The 27,998-nt window shown below is 36.2% G+C and overlaps 1 protein-coding gene across 1 annotated transcript in view; it reads right to left on the bottom strand.

Annotated features, from left to right (window-relative positions):
• Positions 1-1,804: 1,804 nt before the first annotated feature.
• Positions 1,805-27,998, bottom strand: part of LOC126808452 (uncharacterized) — a 140,515-nt gene continuing 114,321 nt past the window's right edge. Inside the window, exons 2-3 of the mRNA XM_050533162.2 lie at positions 5,765-5,930; positions 1,805-2,599 (exon numbers count right to left, since the gene is read on the bottom strand). Coding sequence (XP_050389119.1) covers positions 2,322-2,599; positions 5,765-5,930 — 444 coding nt within the window. The 3' untranslated portion in view covers positions 1,805-2,321. The remainder of the gene's footprint in view (positions 2,600-5,764; positions 5,931-27,998) is intronic.

The following is a 27,998-nucleotide window of genomic DNA, read 5'->3' as shown; positions in this document are numbered from 1 at the left end:
ATATCTTTAAATTTAACGCAGAAATCACGAAAGATGAATTTTACTGCAGAGAACAAAATTATAGCAATAAATTTCAGCTCTTTATCTAAATCTATAATAATATATTATTAAATCTAAGGCAGAAATCACGAAAGATGAATTTTAATGTGGAGACCAATCGGCCTGAAAGAAGAGAACATCATATTGGACGTTCAGATCAGAGCTATAGTTTCAGCTATATTTGTTAGTCCCGACTGAAACTGACAGGCTGAAAATATATACAGAGAAATTGGGTATAACATCTATTGGACACAAACCAGGTCATTTTGGGACTAACATATGGTTCAATTTTAACTCAATAATTCGCTTGCGCGTACGGATGGGTCTTTTAGCAGTGGGAGGAAACCTGAGAACTTGGAGAAAACCCATGAGGTTGGACAGGCGACCCTACTCCTTGTCACGTACAAGCGAGGAATCGAAACGACACCACTTGACTCAATGACAGACCTTGTGATCCAACGTCCACACGTGAACCATTCGGCCTCCCAACACCCCTCCCTGAAACATATATCTGTTAGTCAATTTAAATGACACTCAAAATAAGGCATGGAAAATACACTTTCTTTAATCAACTGAATTTTTTAGTGTAAGAACTACGAATATCATTTTGTTAATTGTTGTTTTTATACAACCCTGTTTATAAACATGGAAATGAATATGGAGGTAAACTAAATCTATTATGAAAATGATACACAAAGATTTCTATTATTTTCATTTTTTTTTTAAAAGCAGAAGTTAACTTTTCAACAAAAATGGTTGAAGTTTTTAAACTGTCAGATAACTCTGACAATATAGCTTAAAGTGGCAATGAGTCAGTTCAGACCATAAAAGTTTGTTGTCAATTATTAGCTTTAAATCATATTAATGGTTGAATATTCATATAGATTTTGAAATCCTAACAGTTTAAGCTGTGATACTTTAAATATTCTTCAATAATGTCAATTATTTATATCTCTATAACATCACATCACGTTATTCCTGTGCGCCTAATTCTATTTGTTAAGGTCAGCTCCATTTTCATCAAGGTCACTAAGATGTAAATAGGTTTAGGGCACATGATTCTTGGAAAGATTGAAGGTTAGGGTTAGGGTAGGCATTGGGAATAGGTCCAGGGTTAGAGTTAGGGTTGGGATTAGCGCTAGCCCTGTTTACATTTCATGACCTTTGACCAAACACTTCAGTTGGCCTTATCAAATAGATCTAACCATTCCGGTGCCCAACCAATTTAACAATTAAAGATTTCAAACATTGAGAAATACAGAGATTTGTAAGATACGGTCTGGCTGTAATATGCACAGAATTGGACGTGGCTGGTTTTATAAATTAATAACAGAATTGCTATTTTTATGAAAATTTAGAAAATTGTTAAATCTGTTCAACACCGGCGTGCCTCCATGTAGAAAGTTGTCACCTAGGGGCACACAACTCTACCCTCCACCTCACTATGGCACTGCTATTTAGGTTTACGTATTGTTTAATTTAGTCCATAGTTTTTATAATCCATTTTAATAGTTTTTTCAGAGGTTTAACAAATTAACAATGAATTTAAAAAAATTAAATAACATGAAAATGTGGGTGAGTAATAAAAAGGGATAAGTTCGGGGCAAAAAACAACTAATGATCAATTATCATCTAAAACTAAAGAGAAATACTGATTCACAAGAACTAAACAAATCTATTTCTTTTTTTTTTTTCATAAATTTCTCTGGATCAGCCATTTTTCATTCTTCCTTTTACGATCGACCTTCGCATTTCCTGTCACTTTCATTAAGACTTGATATCACTATAATTAACAAATATCCAACTTCAATATTTCGTAGTAATATCATGTGATTGCTTGGATGTTTTCATTTGAGCTAATTTTGAGCTGTGGTCCATATAAGTATACAAGTAAAAATTAACTTTGACTAATGACCTTTGGGGTCATGACCCTGGGGTCACCATATCCAATAATGATTGGCTTCTTCCATTAACTATGAGCACAGGAAGTACCAAGGGTTAAAGCGCCTGAGATATCACGAAATATTTAAATAGGTCATCACTATCGTTCACTGGAACACACTCCTTGGCGTATTAATCCAAGAAACAAGACAGTTGGCGCCGTTCTCATTTCTGACTTCATTTTACGTGTTGATTTTTTTTGGCTTCCACCCATTAAACATACATACAATTAGATCTGTTCATCTGCTATCCCCGATTCCCCATCTCTACTTTCGGTTTGTCACTTATATCACATTATACAGCATTAAAAGAAGCATACCTAAGCACTACTGTACATTTCACTATGTTAATCCTATATCAGAAATTTGTAAAATGGTGCGTATCGTCCACACGAAAGCTAACATGTGTACAAGGTCCCCGAGTGCGAACGAATGCTTTATTTGAGAGCTGGAAGTGCTATGTGGTATGTTTGTCACGTTTGGTATGGGCTTTAATTTGTGACATTTGGAGTCAGAGTCATTGCCAAATTCTTCTTTAACATCTATTAGGTGACACAGCTTGTAGCAATAAGGCTCACTGCCGTATTTTGTAAATCGGGCATCAGTACTGATGTCTTTGTCTGAAATGAGAAAACAATATATTTAAAAATAAATTTAAAACAAGTCAGTGATATATACAGTGCAACAGAATGGGGCTCCACATCTGTCCACCACTGGACTCAAAAGGGGCCATTGGTGACTCAGAGTGCTGGCTCATTAAACACACTGTAACCTGGGTATCATTTAATCTTGTGTATTAATCACTAATTTATTTCACATTATGATTCATTTAATATCAAATCTTTGGTTAAAAATTCATAAAAATCATTTAAAATCACCTAATTTGTACTTGTGTCCAGTTTAAAACTTACCATTCAATTGTGATAATGAGTGCCCAATTAACAAGATTAATTTTTGAACAGTGGTCAGGAAATTAAATACTTGTAAATTGGAAACTCCTTATCAAAATTAATCAGTAAGCTTTAAACTGGACACAAGTACAAATTGGATGATTTGGTGTGATTTAAATGATTTTTACCAATTTTTAAACAAAGATTTGATATTAAATGAATGTGAAAGAAATTAAAGGTAGATACACAAGTAAATGTTACCCGGGTTACAGTGACAGAAGGTCCAGGGTCGATCCCTGTATTAACGGGCGGGTGGTTGGATGGCCGAATGGTTAGCACGTGCGTGCTGTATCACAAGGTCTGTCATTGAGTCAACTGGCATGGTTTCGAATCCCCGGTTGTACGTGACAAGGAGTAGAGTCGTCTGTCCAGCCTCGTGGGTTTTCTCTGGGTCCTCCGGTTTCCTCCCATTGCTAAAGACCCCTACGCGCAAGCGAATTATTGAAATAAAATTAAACCATATATTAGTCCCGAAATGACCTAGTTTGTGTCGAGTGGACGTTAAACCCCATTTCTCTCTCGAAAATAAGAATTGACTGGGAAAAATTTCTCTCATAGCACACTATATGGTGTATGGCCATCTTCATTAGCCCAGTTCGTGCAGAAAAGTAAGAGGTTAAAGCCCATTTCATTTCATTTCCACTCATGGGTTGGGTGGTTGAGTGGACTAAAGTGTATGTTTTAGAAATGAAATGAAATGGGCGTTAACGTCCTAATGTTCTGCTCCTATACAGTGTGCTATGAGGAAAATTTAGCCCAGGCCGCGGCACTATGGCCTACTCTTATATCGAATTCCAACTGCCAAGGGCTCTTTTACGTGCACGCCAATGTGTACATGGGACCTCGTTTATTTGTCCCATCCTAACGACTAGTCAGCTGTCCTTGTCAGGCTCTCCGTCCTGCACCACTGACAAACGGAAACCATGTTGTATGTTTTAGATAAGGGTCTTTTATTGAGTCAGGTGACATGGTTTCGACAGCACAATTACCCTCACCATAGTATTCCACTTATAAGACATGACAATTGAAGATGCTAGTGCAATAAGGTGGACAATTGCCGTTGTTTTTAAATAAGATCGTTGGATTTTTTCAAATAAATCCATTGTTCATTTTTATCACAGTATATATGTCAACTTTAGTGTTGTGGTTTAAAAATATTCAAAAAAACTATTTTTTGGCAGATTGTGTGAATGGCACTTATCCACCTTATTGCACACAAGCATCCTCGTTTACTGTTTATTACTGAGCGTTGTTTCAACAAGAGAGAGAGAGAAAGAGCGAAATGGGGTTTAATGTCCACTCGACACAAACTAGATCATATCGTGACTAACATACAGTTCAATTTTATTTCAATAATTCCCAAGCGCGTAGGGGTCTTTAGCAGTGAGAGGAAACCGGAGGACCCGGAGAAAACCCATGAGGAAGGACAAGCGACCATACTCGTTGTCATGTACAAGTGGGTAATCGAAACCACAGACAGACCTTATGATACAGCCAAGCACCCCCCACCCCCCACTCGTTTCAACAAGGATACTCTTGTCTTTATCAAGAAAACATTGCTCAGTAATAAGCAGTAATTGATGGATAATGACTAGAGAAACCTAATCGAAACGTCGCTCCGTAATAAACCGTAATTGTATTCCATAAAATAATGTTTTGTATATTCCAGTTCAATTACAAAATTCCAAATCTTTAATAAAATTTTAGGGGATAATATTCGGTGACGGGATGAACTGAAATCCATCCTGATACAACTCGACTTCAGATTCAAGTAGAGTGGTTTGTTGTGTACAAAAAAACCCAACAAACTGAAACAAGCACACTTCATGAGTCAGGCATGGTATAATTTACATATTGAATTAGACTATAATAACCTCCTGTCATTTCCAGGAATATTATTCTTGGTCTTTAAACTAATTACAGTGTTTATAGCTTTTAAACCAGCACAACTGCATGTATGAATGGAACAGAATGTAGTCTTAATATCTTGTCAACCTGATACACACTTGACACAAACCAGCTCATTTTGGGACTAACATATGGTACAATTTTATTTCAATAATTTGCTTGCGCATAGGCGTTTTTAGCAGTGGGAGGAGACCGGAGGCCCCAGAGAAAACCCATGATGTTGGCCAAGCTACCCTACTCCTTGTCATACACAAGCTTAGGATTGAAACTTGACTCAACAGCGCGCACTTGCTAACCATTCGGCCATCCAACCCCCAATAAGTTGAAGCAAGTCAGAATATCTTGTTGTTATTTATCAGGTTTTTATTATACTAACTGTTGAACATGTATATCAATTTACCTGTTGAAATTTTACTACCTTAAACTACAGTAGCCTACTTAAATATTTAAATAATGTCCATTGTCAATGTCACAATAATTCACTTAAACTACACCTATTGAAAACTTACATTACTCTGGTAGCCAACTAATTTCAGAATTAGATTTTTCAAACATTGTATTTGAGAAATGTGGAGTTTTGTAAGATTGAATCAGTTTGTAGAGGACAACAGTATAATATGTTTAACTGGATGTGGTTGTTTTTTCTTAAATCACTAACACTTTTACTTCTTTAAACTGTTGAGGTATAAAAATGGGACGGCCTAGTGGTCTAGAGTGCCGCGCTTCAACCTCTAGCTGGCTGGTCACCTCTGGCTTGCGGTTGTGGTTTCGATCCCTGGTGTAAGCGTATGTGGCTGGAGAGACCCCTGCGCATGCGCTAAGATAATAAAAATGAAAAATAAGACTTGTTTGCGATATCCCCTTTGGTGGAAGCGAACGTTAAAAACCAAAAACAGACAGACAGAATAATAAAACCAATTGTCTCACCTTTGCATATAAAACCAGGATCTCCTGTGTGAGTATCTATGTTTCTTGGACGAAAGAAAGGGCACATTTGTTCTATCCGCGTGCAGAAACTGTCACAGGGCAACATACGCTTCCCCGAGTAGTAAAATGATAACTGAGTTGCACACAACCATTCTTTATAGGCTCGCTGAAAAGAGAAAAAGAACGAATCCTTAGAATAACGTATAAAAACTAAACGATAGGTTGCCAGACAACAAAAACATAATCTAAGATCAGTTAAGTCATGTGAGTTGTCCATTAAGGTTGCCGATCTTTTATTATGAGATACTAAAACGTAATAATTAACGTAAACACTGTTTTTGAATTTCAAGTCCATCTGATGATAACTTTAGCTTTTTAGAACATCCACAAGTTTCCACACATTCTCACAGACCAACCTTCTAGCAGTAATTATCAATAGGCTTCTTCATCACATTGTATATTATTTCAAGTCTATCAGATGATAACTTTAGCCTCTGAGTGTCAACAAACAATTGTGGACGATGGATGGACAGGGATGACAACAATATACAACCACATTTCTATGCGGGCGTATAAAAAATGACAACATCTACTGGTATATGGGAGTATAAAAATGCCTACCGGTAGATGGGCATATGAAAATGAAAATGTCTACCGGTATATAGGAGAATGAATGTCTACTGGTATACACAGACGTATAAAAGATGTCTACTGGCATATGGGTGTATAAAAATGTCTACTGGTATGTGGGTTTATAAAAAATGTCTACCGGTGTATCAATCTGGTTAAAACACAGATCCTATTTCGTTTCGTTTTTATAGTTCAAAATTTCATTTTACTTGTCTTTACTACACTTGGATCTGGAAGAGTTATTATTTAACACATGTTCTGAATGGTGTCAGGGATAAGCCAATGAAACGGTCTGTTACGGCAAGCTTTAGGCGTGTTTTTTTTTATGGAACTGTGGGTAATTCACTAGTAACATCAATGCTAATTGGTTAATCAAATGTCTGACGTCATAGGGTTAGAAGTTGGTCTTTTTACCCCTGACGTGACCTATCGCTATAACTTGTCAGATCTTCATGTAGTGGAGGCCTTCGAAAGTATAAAAAAACGAAACGAAATATAGATCTGTATTTTAATCAGATTGCCGGTATATATGGGCGTATAAAAAATGTCTACCGGTATATGGGCATATAAAAAATGTCTACGGTATATGGGCGTATAAAAAATGTCTACCGGTATATGGGCGTATAAAAAATGTCTAGCGGTATATGGGCATATAAAAAATGTCTACGGTATATGGGCGTATAAAAAATGTCTACCGGTATATGGGCGTATAAAAAATGTCTACCGGTATATGAGCGTATAAAAAATGTCTACCGGTATATGGGCATATAAAAAATGTCTACCGGTATATGGGCGTATAAAAATGTCTACCGGTATATGGGCGTATAAAAATGTCTACCGGTATATAGCCGAATGAATGTCTACTGGTATACACAGGTGTATAAAAAATGTCTATTGTTATATTGGCGTATAATAAATGGACATGTCTAATTGTAAAATACATTAGGTGATTTGGTCACCATCGTTTCACAATAAGACTTATGCACTATACAAGATTTGACTATACAACTCTATTAAACATAATCCTTGAGTAACATTTAGCGATTGAGCACATAAAAAAAACACAACACAATTTATATGGAAGACAATCTTTTGACAAGTAGTTTTCAAGCACATACACACATTTGGTGATAGTTTGATTCAGGATGTATCTTTTACAAACTTGTCAGTATAGCAGTGAGGACTGCTGTACCCTTTTACTCAAACTTGTTTCCATGGAAACACAAAAATTATTAAATCAGAGAGAAATTTCTAATTAGCAAAAGATACAACTACTTTAATAGGTTGATGTGTGTACAAAGATATCTTGAATGGTTTATGAGATATGATCCCTCCCTTAACTTTTGATAAAATCTTTTCACGAGTCTCTTTTTAATCCAATTGAATCGAAGCTAGAAAATTATCTGCCATTGATGTTTTAATTTCTTAAAGCTAAACTCTGATTACAAAACTACAGACATAATTGAATAATGGAATAATGTTAAATAATTAATTTGAGCCCATGTTAGAGTGGATTAAATCTTTTATAGTTTGGTATTTATCTCTAATAATGCAAATGACGCACACAGACTTCAAAAGAGAATTACTAATCTTTGCCTGGCTGTAAGAGTACACATTGCATTAGAATCAGTCATCAAAAGGAATAATCATAAAGTCTATCACTGAGTCAATGTTGTGGTTTCATGCCAAAGCTGGTACATGAAGAGGAGTAGGGTTGTCTGCCTAACCTTTTGGGTTTCCTCTGGGTACTCCAGTTTCCTCCCACAGCTAAAGAACACTAATTAGCAAAAGCGATATTAGTCAAACAAAATTGCAAAATGTGTTAGTCTCGAAATGGCCTAGTTTATGTTAAGAGGATGTTTACCGCCTCTCTCTCTCTCCCTCTCTCTCTCTCTTAAACACAGTCTCTATAAAAGAGCAGCGATGTAAATCGTAAATTGACCAAAAGGAAACACAATTTAACATACAACTTCAATTCATTTGATCATGTAAATTTCCTGTACTTTGTTTTACAAATTCAATAAAAGAACAGACAAAATTACAAAACTTCTCCAATAATAAAAGTGTCTGGTAACAGCCATTTTCCCCTTCAACCAATAAATCAAATGAAATAATTTGTCAAGTTTTTTTTTTGTTCGTTCAATAAAATGTCTGGTTTTCTTACAACAAGACACAGTAACCAGTAGTAATGGATACTTTAACATAGCAACATTTAAGAAAGATAATCAGGGCTTCCCCACATCCAGTCTTCCATTAATCATTAAGCAATATAAACACATATTTATGGTACAGAGAAAGTTGGGGTTTTTTTTGGGGGGGGGGGGCACCAGAACTTTTTATCCTCTGCTTGATTTACCATGGTGCAAATGGTATAGCTGAACCAGTGGCCACAATGACAGAAAAATCATGTTTACTATTAGACAGAAAAGCTGCTGCCCGGGCAAAATTTCCCTCATAATACACTGCATGGCGTATGCCGGTCTTCATTATACCAGTTGGTGCTGAACATTAGAATGTTAAAGGCTCAATATCACTCTTGTTGTAACAGAATAATATGTCCCAATCTTTATTCTGGTCAAAAAATTGTACTATTTTACAATATTCCAATTAATTGATGATACAAATTTCATCTTAACACACCGAATTTAAAAAATTGGAAAAATTCAACTAAATGATTTGAAAAGCCTAACGTAAACCTTTTCAAATGTGACATGGATTTAAAATATTTTCGAACCCTCTGGACAAGTAAAATAGGATGTAATTGATAATTTACACAACAGGTAGGACACTTAAACATCTAGTACTTAGAATAAGGCTATTATTTATTTTCTGGAGCTGTCAAGCCAGCAATAGTGTTATTGTCCCTTTAATCCCCCATTTCATTTCATATAATTTATTTTAGGATAAGCATCATATTTTTAAAAAAATTATTTTAGGCCAAGGATTATTTTTTTTAAAATTTGATATAAATGAAGGTTTTATTATCTTTTCAGTGATTAGGGCCTCTTAAGGTCTTAATCCGTCCTGGCCCTAAAGGAATAGAAATTTGATAGACACTACCACACTGATGAGCAGTGAATATTCGCTAGGGCGCTACAATTACTGAAAGAGACGACATCGGTGTGGCTGAATGAGCTCGTGATATTAACTTTTTTCAATCTGCACAAATTAAATTCTAGACATTTCTTTGGAAGTATTAGAAAAATAAATAAGTATATCTGGATAAAAAAATATTTCTTATTTACTGTAAATTGTTATAGAAAATGAGTAAAAGGCACCATTCTGTCTGGACCAGTTGATGTTACGTAAAGAATGCATGCGTCCTCAAGTCAATGATTGATGACGCGTGATGTGATGTCACAAGTAAACACTACTTGGTCTGCAAAATCCCCCTCAGAGTAAGCAGACGTTAAGCAATGCAAACGAACTGACGTAGACACTTCGGGGGAAGCAGATAAATACAGGTACCCAACACATTGTCCATGACCGTCTGCCCAGTTGTCCTACATGTGTACCTGATGGATAATCCAGTCATCTCAAGTCCGCCAGAAATAACTCGTCATTAAATGTGATTTCTAAAAGTCTAAAAGAGTTACAATGGCTAGTCCACGGGTGTTGTGATTATTAGTTTTGTGTATTCGGGGTGGATCTCGGTTTGTTGAATCATCTGAACAGCTAGGAACAATTTCCATGGCTCACAGGGATGCCACCCATGACAAGTGAAAGCCGGGCTGGAAAAATCCAAAAGATTCATTATGTCCCACGTCAATTCAATGACTTTCAACCCCCAGTAGACTGCCGCCATCATTTTCAAATCTTCAAGACAAGAAACAGTACTAAAGAACACCTAATATGGTCGTCTCATGTATTGGCCCTTAGCACTTTAGTACTTATGCTGATCAATTAAGTTCTATTACAAGTAATTTCATTCCCTAGGCATTAAATACATCTGACTTGCATTAATGAACATTGCTGCGCAGAAATTAGACAGAGCATTTAAGCTATGTAGAAGCAGGTTACTTAGCACTCAGACGAAGAGTAATGTGAAGTTATTTAGCGGTACGTACGATAAGAGAATCAATAGCCTACCAAAGAGCTACGAAAATTGAGTCGATTTTGGCGGTGAGTGGTAAGAGGAAAGGATATCTTGACGGATCAATAGCAATTATGAATGGTTTGGTTTGACAGCGTAACATCGTTCAACTGGTAAAAAAAAAAGAGAGACTCTTCGAGATGAAAAGTGTGTTCGACGATTTAGTTACTTTCTGGTCGACAATTGCGAAGAGAAAATTTGATTTTGTTAAGATATCAAAAGCTAGAGAATTGGAAAGTGTTGTCAACGCAACTACAAATCTGGAAAATTGTGCAAACAGAGAGAAAAATCATGCAAAAAAATCTGGTGATTAATTAACGTTTAGTCTCTTAGCCTTGTGATTTTTGGTTGGCTTCAAAACCCCTCGGCTATTGCATGTAATAACCCAGTCAAACATCATTAGAACCTTGGAAAAAAAACCCTCAAAGATGGAGATCTGTATTTCAAACACTCCCTAATTACTGTGATGCAAGAATAGTTGCAAAAGCAAATGACCCGTAATTTACAAATAAACACCAACAAGATAGAGATAGATTGGTGATAGAGGGAAGAAGAAAAAAGGAGAGAGAGAGAGAGAGAGAGATGTGGTACAACTTATATATCAATAATTCACTTGTACACAGCGATCTTTAAAGGTAGAAGAATAACAGGGGATGTGAGGAAAAACAACAACACAAGATCGAATCCATGACTTGCATACATGACAGGCCTTACAATCTTTATTGAGTGTTAGACCACTGAGCTACCCAACTACCCAACCTTCATCTGCAAGATTGCCTTCTGGAAGCCAAAGTCAAAACCCACTTGAGACGGAGAATTGTACTGATGAATTACAATTCGACACGATGCATCATTGTATGTTTATGATTGAGAGCCACAGTGGCTTAGTGAGTAAGACATTGGCTGGCTAACTTGGAGGTCCCTTCAGCATTTTGCGACAGTGCTCCCCCTTGTCAGTGGTGCAGGACAGGGGGTCTAGCAAGGAACAACATATTGTCGTTGTACATGACAAGGAGTAGGGTCATATGTCCAACCTCGTGGATTTTCTCCCGGTCCTCTGGTTTCCTCCCACTGCTAACGATCCCTATGCCCAAGCAAATTATTGAAATAAAATTGAACCATATGTTAGTCCTCAAATGACCTAGTTTGTGTTGAGTGGACGTTAAACCCCATTTCTCTCTCTCTCTCACCTCAATATTGTAAAATACTAAGATAATTTATACCTCAAATTTTTTTTTTTATATATAATTGAAGTATTATGTTAGTTTTTCACAATAATGAGATAGTATGAGGTGGAATTTGGTAGTATTTATTTATTATTTGGTAGTATTGGATAAATCATTCTGCCAGAAATAATATTGCTCCTTTTCACCACTCGTCTCTCCTGGGTTTGATGTTAAATTTATTTCCAATTCAAATAAAACAATTAATTACTTGCTGTACAATATCAAAAATCTCAGTCAATAATATTTCAATACCAGCTTTCTTTTCACTAAGGAAAAATAAATCATGGCTTGGAAGAAAATAACAAAAAAATCGCGAGCAAACAACATGCTGGTGACCATTAATCAAATAATCGTTTCTTGTCTGTTAGCAGAAATCATTTGTGAATAAACGGGACACATGTAGACTAACAATGCTGTAAGGCATTTATAATGTTCACATGACAAATAGGCAGCCATTTTGTAAATAATTATCCTACTGTTTTGTTTTTCAGTGCAGAAGCTGGATATAACCTAAGTTGTTTTTCTGTTATAACACAATAAATTGTTGTGTTTGTTACTATTTTTGTTATTGTTTTTCATTCAAGATTTAAAAGTTTTAAATAAAGGACCAATCGTCATCACATGCATAAGAAAACACAGTTTTGTTTAAACTCTTGGCTAGATGATTTTGTTTTTCATTCAAGATTTAAATAGTTTTAAAGGACCTATCATCATAACATGCATAAGAAAACACAGTTTTGTTTAAACTCTTGTCTGGTTGATTAGGACCATTTCTGTATTTCTGTTTTTTGGGCACAAACATCAGAGAATGAGACCATATACCATAGAAATATGTAAAATGAAATTGCTTGAGGTTTACGTTTTAAATACAATAATACTTAAGACCTCGTGCAATAACATTTGTGGAATAAAGTACGGATTCATTCTGAAAATTCAGGTGACAAAGAAAATTTTTGAGGAAATAGTCTCAATCTCCCCAAATGAAATTAGCTCCCGATGTATTTTGTCACTTGAACACAATGGGCAGTAGTTGCCCGGGGGCCTCCTGATTTTTGGGGCTCCAGATTAAATTTGGAAAATAATGATTAAAGTTCATATTATTAAATTGCAGTAGTGTAGAAAGTGAATATGAATATCACTCTATAACTAATCTCCCGTCAAAAGGCAAATCCTAGTAACTCACTTTTTTCTTATTTTGAGAAAACAAAGGAAAACATAATGAATGAATATTAAACCCCAGCTCATCCATTGATTTCACTATTGAGTTACTAGGTTTTCCTGTGGTATTCTAAGCAAATGAAGGAAGTTGCTAGGTTGTGTCATGGGTGTAACTGCTTACAAAATCAAAAGATTGGAAGATCTAGTACAACATGAAGCACATACCCCAGTAACTACAAATTTGGTCCTAACTCAATTTTGATAAAAAAAGTGAGTTACTAGGTTTTGCCTTTCGACGGCAGTAATGGTCTGATGCATACACTTTAGATCATAAGGTCTGTCATTGATTCAAGTGCCATGGTAGGGTCGCCTGCCAAACTTTGTGGGTTTTCTACGGTTCCTCCGGTTTACTTCCACTAAAGACCCCTATGCACAAAGCCAATTATTGAAATAAAATTGTTCCATACTTTTGTGTTGAGTGGACTTAAGACTCCATTACTCTGGAATATTTGAACTAGATATTAATTCTATTTCAACAACTGTATTAACACACACCCATACTACCATTACAATATAGCTAATTATTGTGACAAACGTTTGGCACAAGATACATTTTTCATACGGCTAACAAATCTTTTGATTACACCACCAATATAAATCATAAAATCAACTAATATCACCATTTTGTAAAATTAATCTTCAAAACCAAAAAATCTTAAAATTACCCAGTTTTCAATATCAATATTTTATATAATTGATCTTCAACCCCCCAAAATACAAATCAAACAGTTTGCAAAATCACCAATTTGTAAAGTAGATCTGCAACCCAAAAAATTCTTAAAATCAACTAGTTTTCAATATCACCATTTTGTAAAATTGATCTTCAGTGAATAAAAAAATGAAATTCATTGTGCTTGGAGGGAAATGCGCGTGATTATTTTACGCGAATTATTCGCTCATCAAAATGATATTTACTGTGAAATATAAATTTGATGCCCTATACTCGACTCTCGCTTCAAGACTGTCAGTTTCTCATTGGTCTGATTGATTGAATGAAAAGCAATTTGCCGAGGAGTTTGGATTCGCACACTGTAACACACCATGACCCCGAACACTAATAATAAGGGATTGAAAATGTCAATCACGTTCTCCGCTAAATCAAAAGGTATCAGCTTGTCTGTGAGTTTTTTTTTATTCCCGATCCATGTATATATAATCATGACAGTAACTCTAAAATATTTTATTAGTGTTCAACATTAATACAAAAATATTATATAAATACAATACATATGTATATACGTGGACGCCATGTTGTTGTTCGTAGTGTTTAATGTCCGCTTCCACCGAAGGTGATATCGCAGACAAGTTGTCATTTTAATATGCTTAGTGCATGTGCAGAGAATTTTCATGTGCTCACACCAGGGATCAAAACCATGTTGCAAGCCAAAGGTAACCGTTTAGTTAGAGCTCAAAGCGCGACACTCTAGACCACTATAGGCCATCCCAGTCCCCTGTGTGGATACCATTTATTTGACAGTAGGAGCTGCAGTGGCTCCGTGAATAAGGCGCTGACTTACTAACCAGGACGTCTCAGGGTCAATTCCCATGTTTGCTGAGAAAGTTCTGATTTTCCGGCATGGTTTGCCGTTATCAATGATGGTCTAGCAAAGAACTTCTTTCAGTCGAGATATATGGAACAGGTTGGTATGCACATGGCAAGTGGTCTAGCATGTAGGCTTTAAACCATAAGGTTTGACTCCAGAGTTGGGGGGTTGGATGGCCGAATGGTTAGCACGTGCGTGCTGTATCATAAGGTCCGTCATTGAGTCAACTGGCGTGGGTTCGATTCCCCGGTTGTACATGACAAGGAGTAGGGTCGTCTGTCCAACCTCATGGGTTTTCTCCAGGTCCTCCGGTTTCCTCCCACTGCTAAAGACCCATATGAGCAAGTAAATTATTGAAATAAAATGACCAAGTTTGTGTCGAGTGGACGTTAAACCCTGTTTCTCTCTCTCTCTAATTCCAGAGTTGTGGTTTTGATCACAGCCTTGTACTTGACAAAGAGTAGGGTCACCCGCTGAACATTGTTGGTTTTCTTTTATATGCCCATACATGGAAGCGTATTATTAGAAATAAAGATATTTTCTATTCTGACATTTTCAAATAAACCATTTGTGTACAGACTTAGTGTTTGTTTACAAGTTAAAACTGGGAATGAGTAACACGTGATAGAAAGAACAATTAAAACATTTACAAATCAACAAATTGTTTAAAGATTAAGTTTTTATTTACAAGTTTAAACCATGAATGAATAACAAATGACAGAAAGAACAACAAAACTAGTGTGTGTATTTACAAGTTATTAAAACCATGAATGAATAACAAGTGTCATAAAGAACAACAAAACTATCTACAACAATAACATGTTAACATTAACTGTTACAGGTAAATATATACCTTGATAGATGGGGAAATAAATACCAGATACAACAATCAACACATTGTCATCATTTCTTCTGGTATTTCCTTAACATATGCTATACTTTTTAGACCTCACAAATTCTGGGAGCTTTTAGCTCTCAATTGTTTTGTTTGGCTAAGGAACAGTGTCTAGGTCTAGGTCTAGTTGGTAAAATGGGACGTACAACCAAGATGCACCGGAGTGCACGTTGGAATGTGTATGTTAAAGAAACTTTGACACATGGAATTCAATTAAAGAGCTAAATCTGCACATTGGAATGTTTATGTTAAAGAACCTTTTACACTTGGAATTCAATTAAAGAGCTAAATCTGCACATTTGAATGTGTATGTTAAAGAACCTTTGACACTTGGAATTCAATTAAAGAGCTAAATCTGCCTATTGCAGGTCTTTCTTTAGGCCTGAAATGTTATCTAAACTATTAATTATACATTAATTAACTTATCCAAACCATAATCAACTCTCGATGTCATCTTATGTGTTGGATTTTCACTGGATTTGAATTCAATCTGCTGCTTAAATCCAAAAATGTTTTTTATCGTACCGACTTTAGTAATGATGATCGAGGCTAGGCTTAAAATTCAAAAGCTAATATCTCGGTTGAGAGTGGAGCAATTTGACTGAAATTTTCAACATATTCTATTTACATTATCTATTTGTTAACTATTATAGCGAAAACAGTCAACTCTTTATCTAATCTCCCATAATGCTTGTTTAAGAAGAAGGTGGAATTTCTACCTAATTCATTAGGCCCAAGGCATCCATTTCAGGAGGGGTATTCTTTGAAATAATCGCTGTTAACTTGGTGCTATAAGCTGCACCAACTCGTACATAGCACTCGGCACCAATTCATCTTGGCACCAACTTTTAAACAGCACTCTGCACTCTACAAGTCACTCGGAATCAAGGAAATCCGATCAATATCCCACAACATTCAAATTATTTTTTTAACTATTTTTTTTATTATTTTGTTATTAAAAGTTGATGATATGTTGTCAGATTAATTTGATCAGGTTCAGTGACTGGCAAATAAACATGACAAAATATTGATGTTTGATTCTCTGATTATTGACTAACATCTCTCCGCTAAACATCTTTACTAACAAAAAACAACCGATCGCTTCTAATAATTTAACGATGTAAAATATAACATCTCTCGGCTAAAAATCTTTAATAACAAAAAAACAACAAGAAAAAACAAGTATAACATCTCGTCGCTAAACATCTTTACTAACAAATAAAACCAACAAAAAAACAACCAATGGCTTCTAATAATTTAACCATGTAAAGTATAGTGAGTAGTGTGTTCGCGATATTGGAAATCCATACGGTTTACCAGCAGTACATTATAATGATAAGCACTTAGATAAACAATAGACTATAACTTGTGTAATGGGAAGCTACGACTCCGTGACTGATTTATTTATATTCATTAACGTCGTACATCGCCGTATATCGTCAATACATTAATTATAATGTACAAAGCTTTAAATATTCCAGATTTGCATTATTTCAGAAATGAAATGGGTTTTCTGCTCCGACTGGGTTAATCCAGATGGGCATGCACCATACAGTGGGGTATGAGGGAAATTTTTTGCCCAGACACCAGCGCTACGGCCTACTTATATATCGAATTTTACCTGCCAAGGGAATTTTTACATGCACACCAATGTGTACACAGGACCTTGGGTTTTTTTTGTCCCATCCGAACAACTAGACAGCTGTCTTGAACATCAAGAAATAAAAATGCAACGAAGTTTAAAGTCCTACTGTTCCGCTCCGATGTAACAAGAAAGAAAGTCTGCTAATCATAATAGTTGATCAAATGATTGACTGGTAGAAAACAGCTACTGGTAGTCTCTATCGACATAATAGAAAGTGATCTGTGCTGACAATACATGATTTAATCATACCCTCATATGTTAAGAGGAGAAAAAATATAATTTGTGTGATTAAGGTAATAATGGTTGAAGTAATCCTTGTTAACATGATATCTATAGTGATTTTCTCACACGGCAGTTCGTCATATAATGAGATTATATACAGATACAATTTGTATAGTGAGAACAGAGAGAGAAAAATGGGGATTAACATCCACACGACACAGACCAAGTCATTTCGGGACTAACATATGGTTCAATTTTATTTCTGTTAGTATTAGGTGGAAACCAGAGGAACTGGAGGAAACTCACTAGGTTGGAGATGCGACACTTGTTACACCACTTACAGTCAATGGGAGGGAGTGAGAGAGAGAGAGTTTTATGTCCACTAGACACAGACTAGATCATTTCGTGACCAACAAATGGTTCAATTTTCTTTCAATAATTAGCTTGAGCATAGGGGTCTTTAGCAGTGGGAGGAAACCAGAGGAAACCAGAGAACCCCGAGAAAACACACAAGGTTGAACAGGTGACCCTACTCCTTGTCACATACAACCAGAAAATCGAAACCATGCCACTTAACTCAATGAGAAACCTTCCGATTCAACGAGCAGATGTTAACCTATTGGCTACTACCCTCAACAAAGTACTTTTTACCCTGAAACCAATCCGAAGCAAATATTTAAATTGTTCTGGCCTTCTAAGCTACTATTCCCAGTCTTAACTTTAAGGAGATCGTATCAACTATCCCCATCTAACCAGAACTAACCAAACTCACAATAACCAAAACTCTTAATGTCAGCCATTTTTTTCTACTGATATTTTCAACAGCTTCCGCAAACGATCAAAACTGTCAAATCATGATCAGGATATAGGAAAGGCAAATAAAAACCAAAATGGTGGGAACAGTTTTTACTGTTGAAGGACTTTGGCAAATACAATTGCGCGTCAATCTGAAGTAGTGGCTCATCAAACCAGACCATGATGATGCTATTATTGATTATCTGTCACTTCAAATGTCTCCATCATCTACATATCCCTCCAGCCAAGCACAATCTCTTCATTTCATCCTTGGACTCCCTACAATTACAATATATATTCCTACTATATATATATTGACTATATATATATACCACAGTGGTATAGACAGAATTTGAGTATGGGCCCCACACCCATACAGTCAATCCAGTGGTATACAGCCACTACCCCATCCTAGTCTCTTTACTTACATCTGTAGTTTCATGTTTGTCCAGACACAAATATGTCCTGTAATCCCAAACATGGGCACCCTATCATACCTAGATATATCCTTAACCACCATTACCAAACGAAAATAGAAATTAGGGCATCTGAGATCAATAGCTGAGGTTCACCAATACCCATCGAGTATTCTCAGCCCTGGATTGCCTTCAATTACAATATTATATTCCTACAAAACAGATTACAGTGATGTAAGGGGGAGGGGCAGAGAGAGAGAGAGAGACAACTTGACACAAACTAGGTTATTTCAGAATTAACAAATGGTTCAATTTTATCTCAAGGGGTCTCTAGCAATGAGAGGAAACAAGAGAGGAATCTCTAGCAATGAGAGGAAACAAGAGAGGGATCTCTAGCAGTGAGAGGAAACAAGAAAGGGATCTCTAGTAGTGAGAGGTAACAAGAGAGGGATCTCTAGTAGTGAGAGGAAACAAGAGAGGGTTCTCTAGTAGTGAGAGGAAACAAGAGAGGGATCTCTAGCAATGAGAGGAAACAAGAGAGGGATCTCTAGCAGTGAGAGGAAACAAGAGAGGGATCTCTAGCAGTGAGAGGAAACAAGAGAGGGATCTCTAGCAATGAGAGGAAACAAGAGAGGGATCTCTAGCAATGAGAGGAAACAAGAGAGGGATCTCTAGCAGTGAGAGGAAACAAGAGAGGGATCTCTAGCAATGAGAGGAAACAAGAGAGGGATCTCTAGCAATGAGAGGAAACAAGAGAGGGATCTCTAGCAATGAGAGGAAACAAGAGAGGGATCTCTAGCAATGAGAGGAAACAAGAGAGGGATCTCTAGCAGTGAGAGGAAACAAGAGAGGGATCTCTAGTAGTGAGAGGTAACAAGAGAGGGATCTCTAGCAGTGAGAGGTAACAAGAGAGGGATCTCTAGCAATGAGAGGTAACAAGAGAGGGATCTCTAGCAATGAGAGGAAACAAGAGAGGGATCTCTAGCAATGAGAGGAAACAAGAGAGGGATCTCTAGTAGTGAGAGGAAACAAGAGAGGGATCTCTAGTAATGAGAGGAAACAAGAGAGGGATCTCTAGCAATGAGAGGAAACAAGAGAGGGATCTCTAGTAATGAGAGGAAACAAGAGAGGGATCTCTAGCAGTGAGAGGAAACAAGAGAGGGATCTCTAGTAGTGAGAGGAAACAAGAGAGGGATCTCTAGCAATGAGAGGAAACAAGAGAGGGATCTCTAGCAGTGAGAGAAAACAAGAGAATTTTGAGGAAAACCACAAGATTAATTAGGTAGGCAACCATGTAAAATTACAAGTTGTGATATTTGTGACTAATTAAGATTTCCTTTACCCCTTAACAACATTGTGACTAGCTAAGATTCCATTTACATGTTGGTGACATTGTGACTAGCTAAGATTCCATTTACATGTTGGTGACATTGTGACTAGCTAAGATTCCATTTACATGTTGGTGACATTGTGAATAGCTAAAATTACATTTACATGTTGGTGACATTGTGATTAGGTAAGATTCCATTTCCCCCTGTGTGAAATTGCAACTAGCTAAGATTCCATTTACCCCTTGGTGACATTGCGATTAATTCCATTTTAATGCTGGCAACATTGGTCACATTCAATTTGCACCTTGGTGACATTGTGATGAGCTTAATATTTTAATGTTGGCGACATTGTGGGTATCTAAAATACCATTTGCACCTTGGCGACATTTTGATTGATGCTTTGAACCGCTTACGAAAACAACCCTACAAACAAAAATCTCAGCCTTCACAGATTTCTAACGCTTGTTCACCCGCCAATCTTGTTATGGTGTGATCTTGACTCATCAAATTTTAATGTGCAAGTCTAATAATTTGATAGAGTGAGGAATACAATTAAACACGAGTTTACCAACACGTAACGAGAGCGTTGCCGTGAAAGAAGGTTATCTCCAATCTTTATTGATTAAGTGCCATCATTGCCCGATCTACAATATCTTAACAGTCATGTGATATTTTCACAATCAAACAACTGATTATAGTGCTAGCTGATTTCTATCAGTGGCTATTAACGTTGTATCGTTACATGGCAGTCAATGAGTTCTTGTAGTTATTATATATTGAGCTCTTGTAGTTATTATACATTGAGTTCTGTAGTTATTATACATTGAGTTTTTGTAGTTATTATACACTGAGTTCTTGTAGTTATTATACATTGAGTTCTTGTAGTTATTATACATTGAGTTTTTGTAGTTTTTATATATTGAGCTCTTGTAGTTACTATACATTGAGTTCTTCTAGTTATTATACATTGCTGCAATATGTGAATACTGGGAGAGTCAATGAGCAGAGAGAAGTTTCATTCCCACGACCCCTACCCTCATCAAATAATAAGCATCTCTATCATTGAGAGTCAGTGAGCAGGGGGAAGTCTCATACCCTAGACCCCTCCCCTCCTCAAATAATAAGCATCTCTATCATTGAGAGTCAGTGAGCAGGGGGAAGTCTCATACCCTAGACCCCTCCCCTCCTCAAATAATAAGCATCTCTATCATTGAGAGTCAGTGAGCAGGGGGAAGTCTCATACCCTAGACCCCTCCCCTCCTCAAATAATAAGCATCTCTATCATTGAGAGTCTGTGAACAGAAAGAAGTCTCCTATCCACTACCCTTTCCCTCCTCAAATAATAAGCATCTCTATCATTGAAAGTCTTCCCCTCCCCTCCCCACCCCCAATATTTTTCTAATTATTATACATTGCTGCAATATGTGAATACTGTTCTGTAAAAACTGGGAGAGTGGGTGAACAGGGAGAAGGCTCATAGCCACTACCCTTCCCCAAATAATAAGCACCGCCCTCTATCATTTCCCCTGCCCCCCAATATTGTTTATGGTACTTCTAGTAAGTAAACATTGCTGCAGTACAGGCCCTTTACCTCCTCAAATACTAAGCATCTCTCGCATTCAAATTATCCGAAACCCCACCAAAAATTTGAACGGTTTTTCAGTTATTAATCATAGCTGTAACATGTGAATACCAGCCTGTATCTCAAGCATTAAAATCGCCCTGACCCCCCCCCCCCCCAAAAAAAAAAAAAATTTAAGGGGCTGGTCTCTGCACTAATTCTGCAGTGGAAGCTAACAATCAGTGCCCCCAGATTCCCCTCTACCTTTTTTGTGACCTATGGTTTGCCACTGCTCCTGCAACATTCCACTTCAAAATTTTGAGACAATATTTTTTGACTTACTGTCACGCATGTTTTCAAAATGATTTTTCAGTTATTAATCATAGCTGTAATGTGTGCATACCAGCCTCTATCTATCTCTAGCATTAAAATCGCCCTGACACCCCCCCCCCCCCAAATTTAAGGGGCTGTGTGTCTGGTCTCTGCACTAATTCCGCAGTGGGAGCTAATAAACTGGGCCCTTATTCACGAAAACTTAAACAACTAAGAAGATACAATGGAAATTTTAAGAAATACTGCAATTCGATTGGCTGACAGGTAAAATCAATTTGCATATATCCAATGCAGTTGCAGTATTTCTTAAAATTTCGGTTGTAACTTAGTTTAAGTTTTCGTGAATTCGGGCCCAGCTCCCCCAGATTCCCCTCTACCTTTTTTGTGACCTAAGGTTTGCCACTGCTCCTGCAACATCCCACTTTAAAATTTTGAGACAATATTTTTTAACTTACCGGTACTGTCTCGCATGCTTTCAACATGAAATCATTTTTTTAATACCATCCCAATGATGGCATTTGTTTAAGTGGACATGAATTCGCCCCTTTGAGAGCCGCAGTGGCTCAGAGGTAAGACACTGTCTCAATAGCCTGGAGGTCTCGGGTTTGCTCCCGGTGTTGTCAGTGGTGCAGGACGTAAAAGAACCTGTGCCAGTCAGAATTCAAAATATGAGTAGGTTGTAGCATTGCTGTCTGGGCAAAATTTCCCTTAAAGCACATTGTATGGCGTATGCCCTTCTTTATTAGCCCATTCGGAGCTGAACAGTAGGACGTTAAACCCCATTTCATTTCATTTCTCTTTATGACTTACATAACTAGATGTACACGCGCTGACCATGTAGACAAGACGCCTTGCATTAATTATACATAACAATACAAATCATGCGTCAGAGTAATCCAATTATCTCCCCTTTCTGTTAACATCCTTGTTTTAATTGATTTTAACATACTATATGGAAATATAATGATTGTGAAAATAAGTAAATAAATATTTATCTTAGTCTGGTCCGATCAATATGAAGATTCAACACTAACTGTTATTTGTATTAATGTAATTGACTTTTCGTTGATCGGTAGTCAATGTACACTTCACACGCTAAAATTTAATTAAAGTCTAGCTGCTATATTGAAAGCATTTTAACTAACAAATTGTTCTATATGGAAGTAGAAATGTTAAAAGCAAATCTCGGTATTAATGACAAGCAGAGCTTTCTAAAATCACTACGTGTTTAAAACGAGATACATGTACAATGTTTCAAATTGCGTATTTTAGATCTGGAAATGCACACCACCTACAATTTACACGTAATTCAACTTAGACAACTTTATAACCCCATTCCATGTCAAATCTCCGTACGCCACTGCCAAGTCACCTTACTCATTCTTATAATAATCCAAAGTCAAACTGAGAAATCTGCAGGAAAAAAAAAGAAGAAGAAAAAAAAAAAAAAATCGATGATTCACAGAATGGAAAAAATCAGGCCAAAAAAATGTCTCATAAAGCTGCTATCATCTGCTTCTTGCGTTAATAAGAGGATGATTTGAAAAAATAGCCGCAAGCCATTTTCATTTTAATCTCTTATCTGGTCCAATAGTTGTATGAAGCCAGTGATCGTCATCTGCATTATTCAGACAATTTTTTAATTTTTATGGCTTGATCCACGTTAAAATGGACTCGAATTTATTATTCAACGTTTAATTAAAGATACATTATTCACGAGCTAGATTTGTCTATTTGCAGCTCTTTCTTTTGGTCTTAAATCTTGTATAAATTATTAATTAGACTTTTATCAACATGAGACGACCATAATCAACTCTCAATGGCATCGGATGATCAAGATTTTAACTAGATTAGAACAGTTCGGTCATTTAATGATTTAATTTAAAAATAGAGAAGCGAGGCTAACTATTATAGCGAGAATGACCAGCTCTTTATCTACATCTTACATAATGTATCTTTAAAGAGTTGGTCATTCTTGCTATAATAATTCAAAAATAGATGATAAAAAAAGAAAATATCGAAAATATCATTCAAATTACTTCATTCTGAGCCAAATTATCACTGTTTACTGTTTTGACAAGATGTGTGCATAGTGGTAAGTAGCGCACTGGTATATTCGCGACTTAGCCTCGTTTTTCCATTTTTAAATTTAATTATTAAATGGCAAACCGTTCTGATCTAGTTAAAATCGCGAGTAACCGATGCCATCGAGAGTTGATTATGGTCTTGTTTTTTTAATAAATGTGTAATTAATAGTTTAAATAACTTTTCATGCCTAAAGAAAGACCTGCAATAGGCAGATTTACCTCTTGCATAATATATCTCTAAGAAAACAAAATCATATTAAAAAAGAGCTCAGCAAAAATCATAAGCTAGTTGTCTGCCCTTAATGAGTGACTTGAGATTTTATAACGTATATATAAATAATTATACATACATATATATTTATATACGGTACTCGACAATTTCAGCCGATGTTTTGATCAAATGAACTTCATTGTCTGTGGTGTTTTCAGGGTAAACTTCTCATGTTTATTCAACATCACCCTAACTCACGTATCGAGAACAAAAAAATCATTTTCTAATATCTGGTAGCCGTGGATATTATTCTACAATGGCCACGATGTTTTCTCCATTAAGTCAATAGGTTTTTTTGTTTTTTATCTTACAATAATATAGTAACAGCTAAATACTGCTGAAGTTTCGTAGAAAAATAAACAGCGTTAAAATTGATTCATGAATTGATTCTGTTATGATATCTTTATCTTGATTCATGTTGATAATAAATTATTTAGAATTTGATTTTGGTCTTTGTCTGCTGTTGGTGGGCTCAGAGGTTTGAACAAATTCACTCAGTTATTTAATCCATTTGCTTTGAAAAAGACTGGACGTTATAACACCTAATTGACTGGAAGGCTTTAATAAGTCTTTGAGCCATAAATAAAAAGACTGGATGATTTTACAGATTCTAAGGAGTCTTTGACGTCTAGCTCTTTGTTTTTTTTTTGTCTTCTTACTTTTAATTCACTTAATGTTTTTTTCTCTCCATTACTTACGTAATTAGGGCAGATTGAATACTGAACTAAGCTGTTTAACCAAGTCCCAGACTGATTAAGGGGATTCCAGCGTACATTGAAGAAAATAATGTGACATTGAAATTAAGCGGAAACCATTTTTAAACGAAGTAATTAAAGAGTGTTTGAACTAGTGTTTGAGACAGAAACTTACATATTATACTGTAAGAGAGATTAAATGAAATGAAATGAAATGTGGTTTAACGTCTTACTGTTCTGCCTTGTACTGGGCTAGTGAAGACGGGCATATGCCATACAGTGTGCTATGAGGGAAATTTTGCCTGGGCAGCGGCACTACGGCTTACTCTTATATCGAATTCCAACTGTCAAGGGATCTTTTACATGCATGCCAATGTGTACACAGGACCTCGGTTTTTCATCCCATCTGAACGACTAGACAGTTGTCCTTGTCTGGCCCTCCATCCTGCATCACTGACAAGAAGAGAGTTTAAACTAGCCAGCACAGAAGACCTGCTTTGTCTTTCAATTCATTGCATCTCACACACTGGCAAATATTCATTCTCCGATCGATTTCGACATCTTGAATTACATAAGAAAAAGGGTCATATCGACATGCCTTTGATGTTGGGGGAACGAAACAAGCCAACGATTTAAGTCACTACAGATATAAGAAAACATCGTTCAAGCCAAGGTTTCGTATTCTATCCATAAAAGTTATTTTCTTCTTTCTATCGTTGTCCTTGGAGAGACTTAAAATTTCCTAATCTCATATGCAGTATTTATTACAAATGACATAGACCGTTAGAACCGAGTTACGTTCAGATCTTAATATCTCCTCCGAGAGTTCGAAAATTGGATTTGGATGCAATAAACATGTTCGGCATCTTAGCAGGTTTGTCTGGGTGCAAAAATAATCTTCCCACATGGTCCAGGGAGACATTCAGATTTGGAACGATCTGCAAAGAAACTATTCACCCATCTTTCATCAACATTCAAAATGATATATGGATATTGAGATAAAGAATATTGATGTGGTGTATAGATAGGTTTAATAACAATCCATAAATTCTTATTCTTAACACGGATGATTGTTATTGGCATTTTTCAGATATTATACAAATTTGGCCAACATGGTGGCTCACTGATCTGGAGATCCTGTGTGTGATCCCGATGTTGGCCGAAAGAGTTCATGGAGGATATTCAGATTTGAAACGATCATTAGCATTTTTCAGATATTATACAAATTTGGCCATGCTGGTCTACTACTGTTTTGACGATTTCTTGATTAGTGAAGAGAGGGTGTCGCGGTTGCTCACTAACCTGGAGGCCCTATGTGTGATCTCGATGTTAGCCGAAAATGTTCATCGTAATTTTTCGGTGTGGTGCCCCCTTGTCAATGAGGCAGGACGCAGGGTCTGGCAAGGAACAATGTATAGTCATTCGGACCAGACGAAAAACCGAGGTCACATGTCTCCATTGGTGTGCACGTAAAGAATCCCATGACCGATGGAATCCGATATAAGAGTGGGTCGTAGCTCCACTATCTGGGAAAAATTTCTCTCATTCACAATGTATGGCGTACGCCCGTCTTGATTAGATCAGTCTGAGAAGAACGTTAAACCCCATTTCATATTCATTTAGATTTTTCAGACAATTCATCATTTTGGCCATTTTGTTTTGACCATATCCCGTTTAGCAAAGATTATAGGTGTCGTTGGCGTTTGACCACATCCTGTTTGTATTGGCTGCAGGTGATGCTGAACAATGGGAAAATTTCCTTTCATCATTTCTTTGTAAATGTAAATACTGAATTAAATCTAATCATTTTAAGAATTATAATCCTTTCAGAGATCAAACGACCACAATATTGTAGTTGGCAATGGATTAAAAATTCCTCTTATGACAATCCGAGACTTTAAAAGAAAATGCACAGATTTTATCATAAAGTAAAAGTTGAAAATAAATTGCATGCTGTACGAACTTGAAAATAAATTTCCTGCAAAAACTCAAAAACTCAGAAATTTTATAATGTGGCACTACAGCTAATGGCCATTTATTCCTGACAAAAACAAAAAAGGATGTCGGACAATTTGAACAATGGGTATTTAAGGAATAGTATTGCCTCTTCAGTGTTTTTGTCCAGGGAAAGATTTTTGTACACATGAATTTCATGGATGCCAAAACATGTGCCTAGAACTGCCATTTCCATACAGATTTACATAACTTCCATAATTTCTGTGACCTTAGTTTCGGAAATCCTGCATAGGCAACTAACAGATTTAGGATAGTCATTATATTACAGGTGGCCATTGTCCACCACGGATTTTGATTTACTCAATATTCCGGTTTGAATCCAGGCATTGGCTGAGAAGGACATTAGGTTTTCTTTAAAGGAAAGTATGCCTAGTCCTTTGGATGGGACAAGGAGAGTATGCCTAGTCCTTTAGATGGGACAAGGAAAGTATGCCTAGTACTTTAGATGGGACAATGGAAGTATGTCTAGTCCTTTAGATGGGACAAGGAGAGTATGCCTAGTTCTTTAGATGGGACAATGAAAGTATGCCTAGTCCTTTAGATGGGACAAGGAAAGTATGCCTAGTCCTTTAGATGGGACAGAAACCCAATGTTCACTTGTGCACATAAAGGAGCCCCTGACAGTTAGAAATCGAGGGAGACTAAGCAGAAACATCTCTATCCGGGGAAAATTCTCAAGTATTGTGTTGATGAGTCATGAAACCTGATCTCTTCATATAGGATAATTATACTATCATACATAGGATAATTAAATTATCATACAATTAGACTATCATACATAATTAGATTATCATACATAATTAGATTATCATACGTGTAGGATAATTATATTATCATACATATAGGATAATTAGATTATTATACTTAATTAGATTATCATACGTGTAGGATAATTATATTATCATACATATAGGATAATTAGATTATCATACTTAATTAGATTATCATACGTATAGGATAATTAGACTATCATACATATAGGATAATTAGACTATCATACATAATTAGATTATCATACGTGTAGGATAATTATATTATCATACATATAGGATAATTAGATTATCATACTTAATTAGATTATCTTACATGTAGGATAATTATATTATCATACATATAGGATAATTAGATTATCATACTTAATTAGATTATCATATGTATAGGATAATTAGACTATCATACATATAGGAAAATTAGACTATCATACATATAGGATAATTAGATTATCATATGTGTAGGATAATTAGACTATCATACAT

Source organism: Patella vulgata, chromosome 1 (genome assembly GCF_932274485.2).
Source record: "Patella vulgata chromosome 1, xgPatVulg1.2, whole genome shotgun sequence".
Classification (NCBI taxonomy): domain Eukaryota; kingdom Metazoa; phylum Mollusca; class Gastropoda; family Patellidae; genus Patella; species Patella vulgata.
The sequence above is the reverse complement of the archived record's forward strand: the minus strand, read 5'-3'. Positions and strand labels throughout refer to the sequence as shown.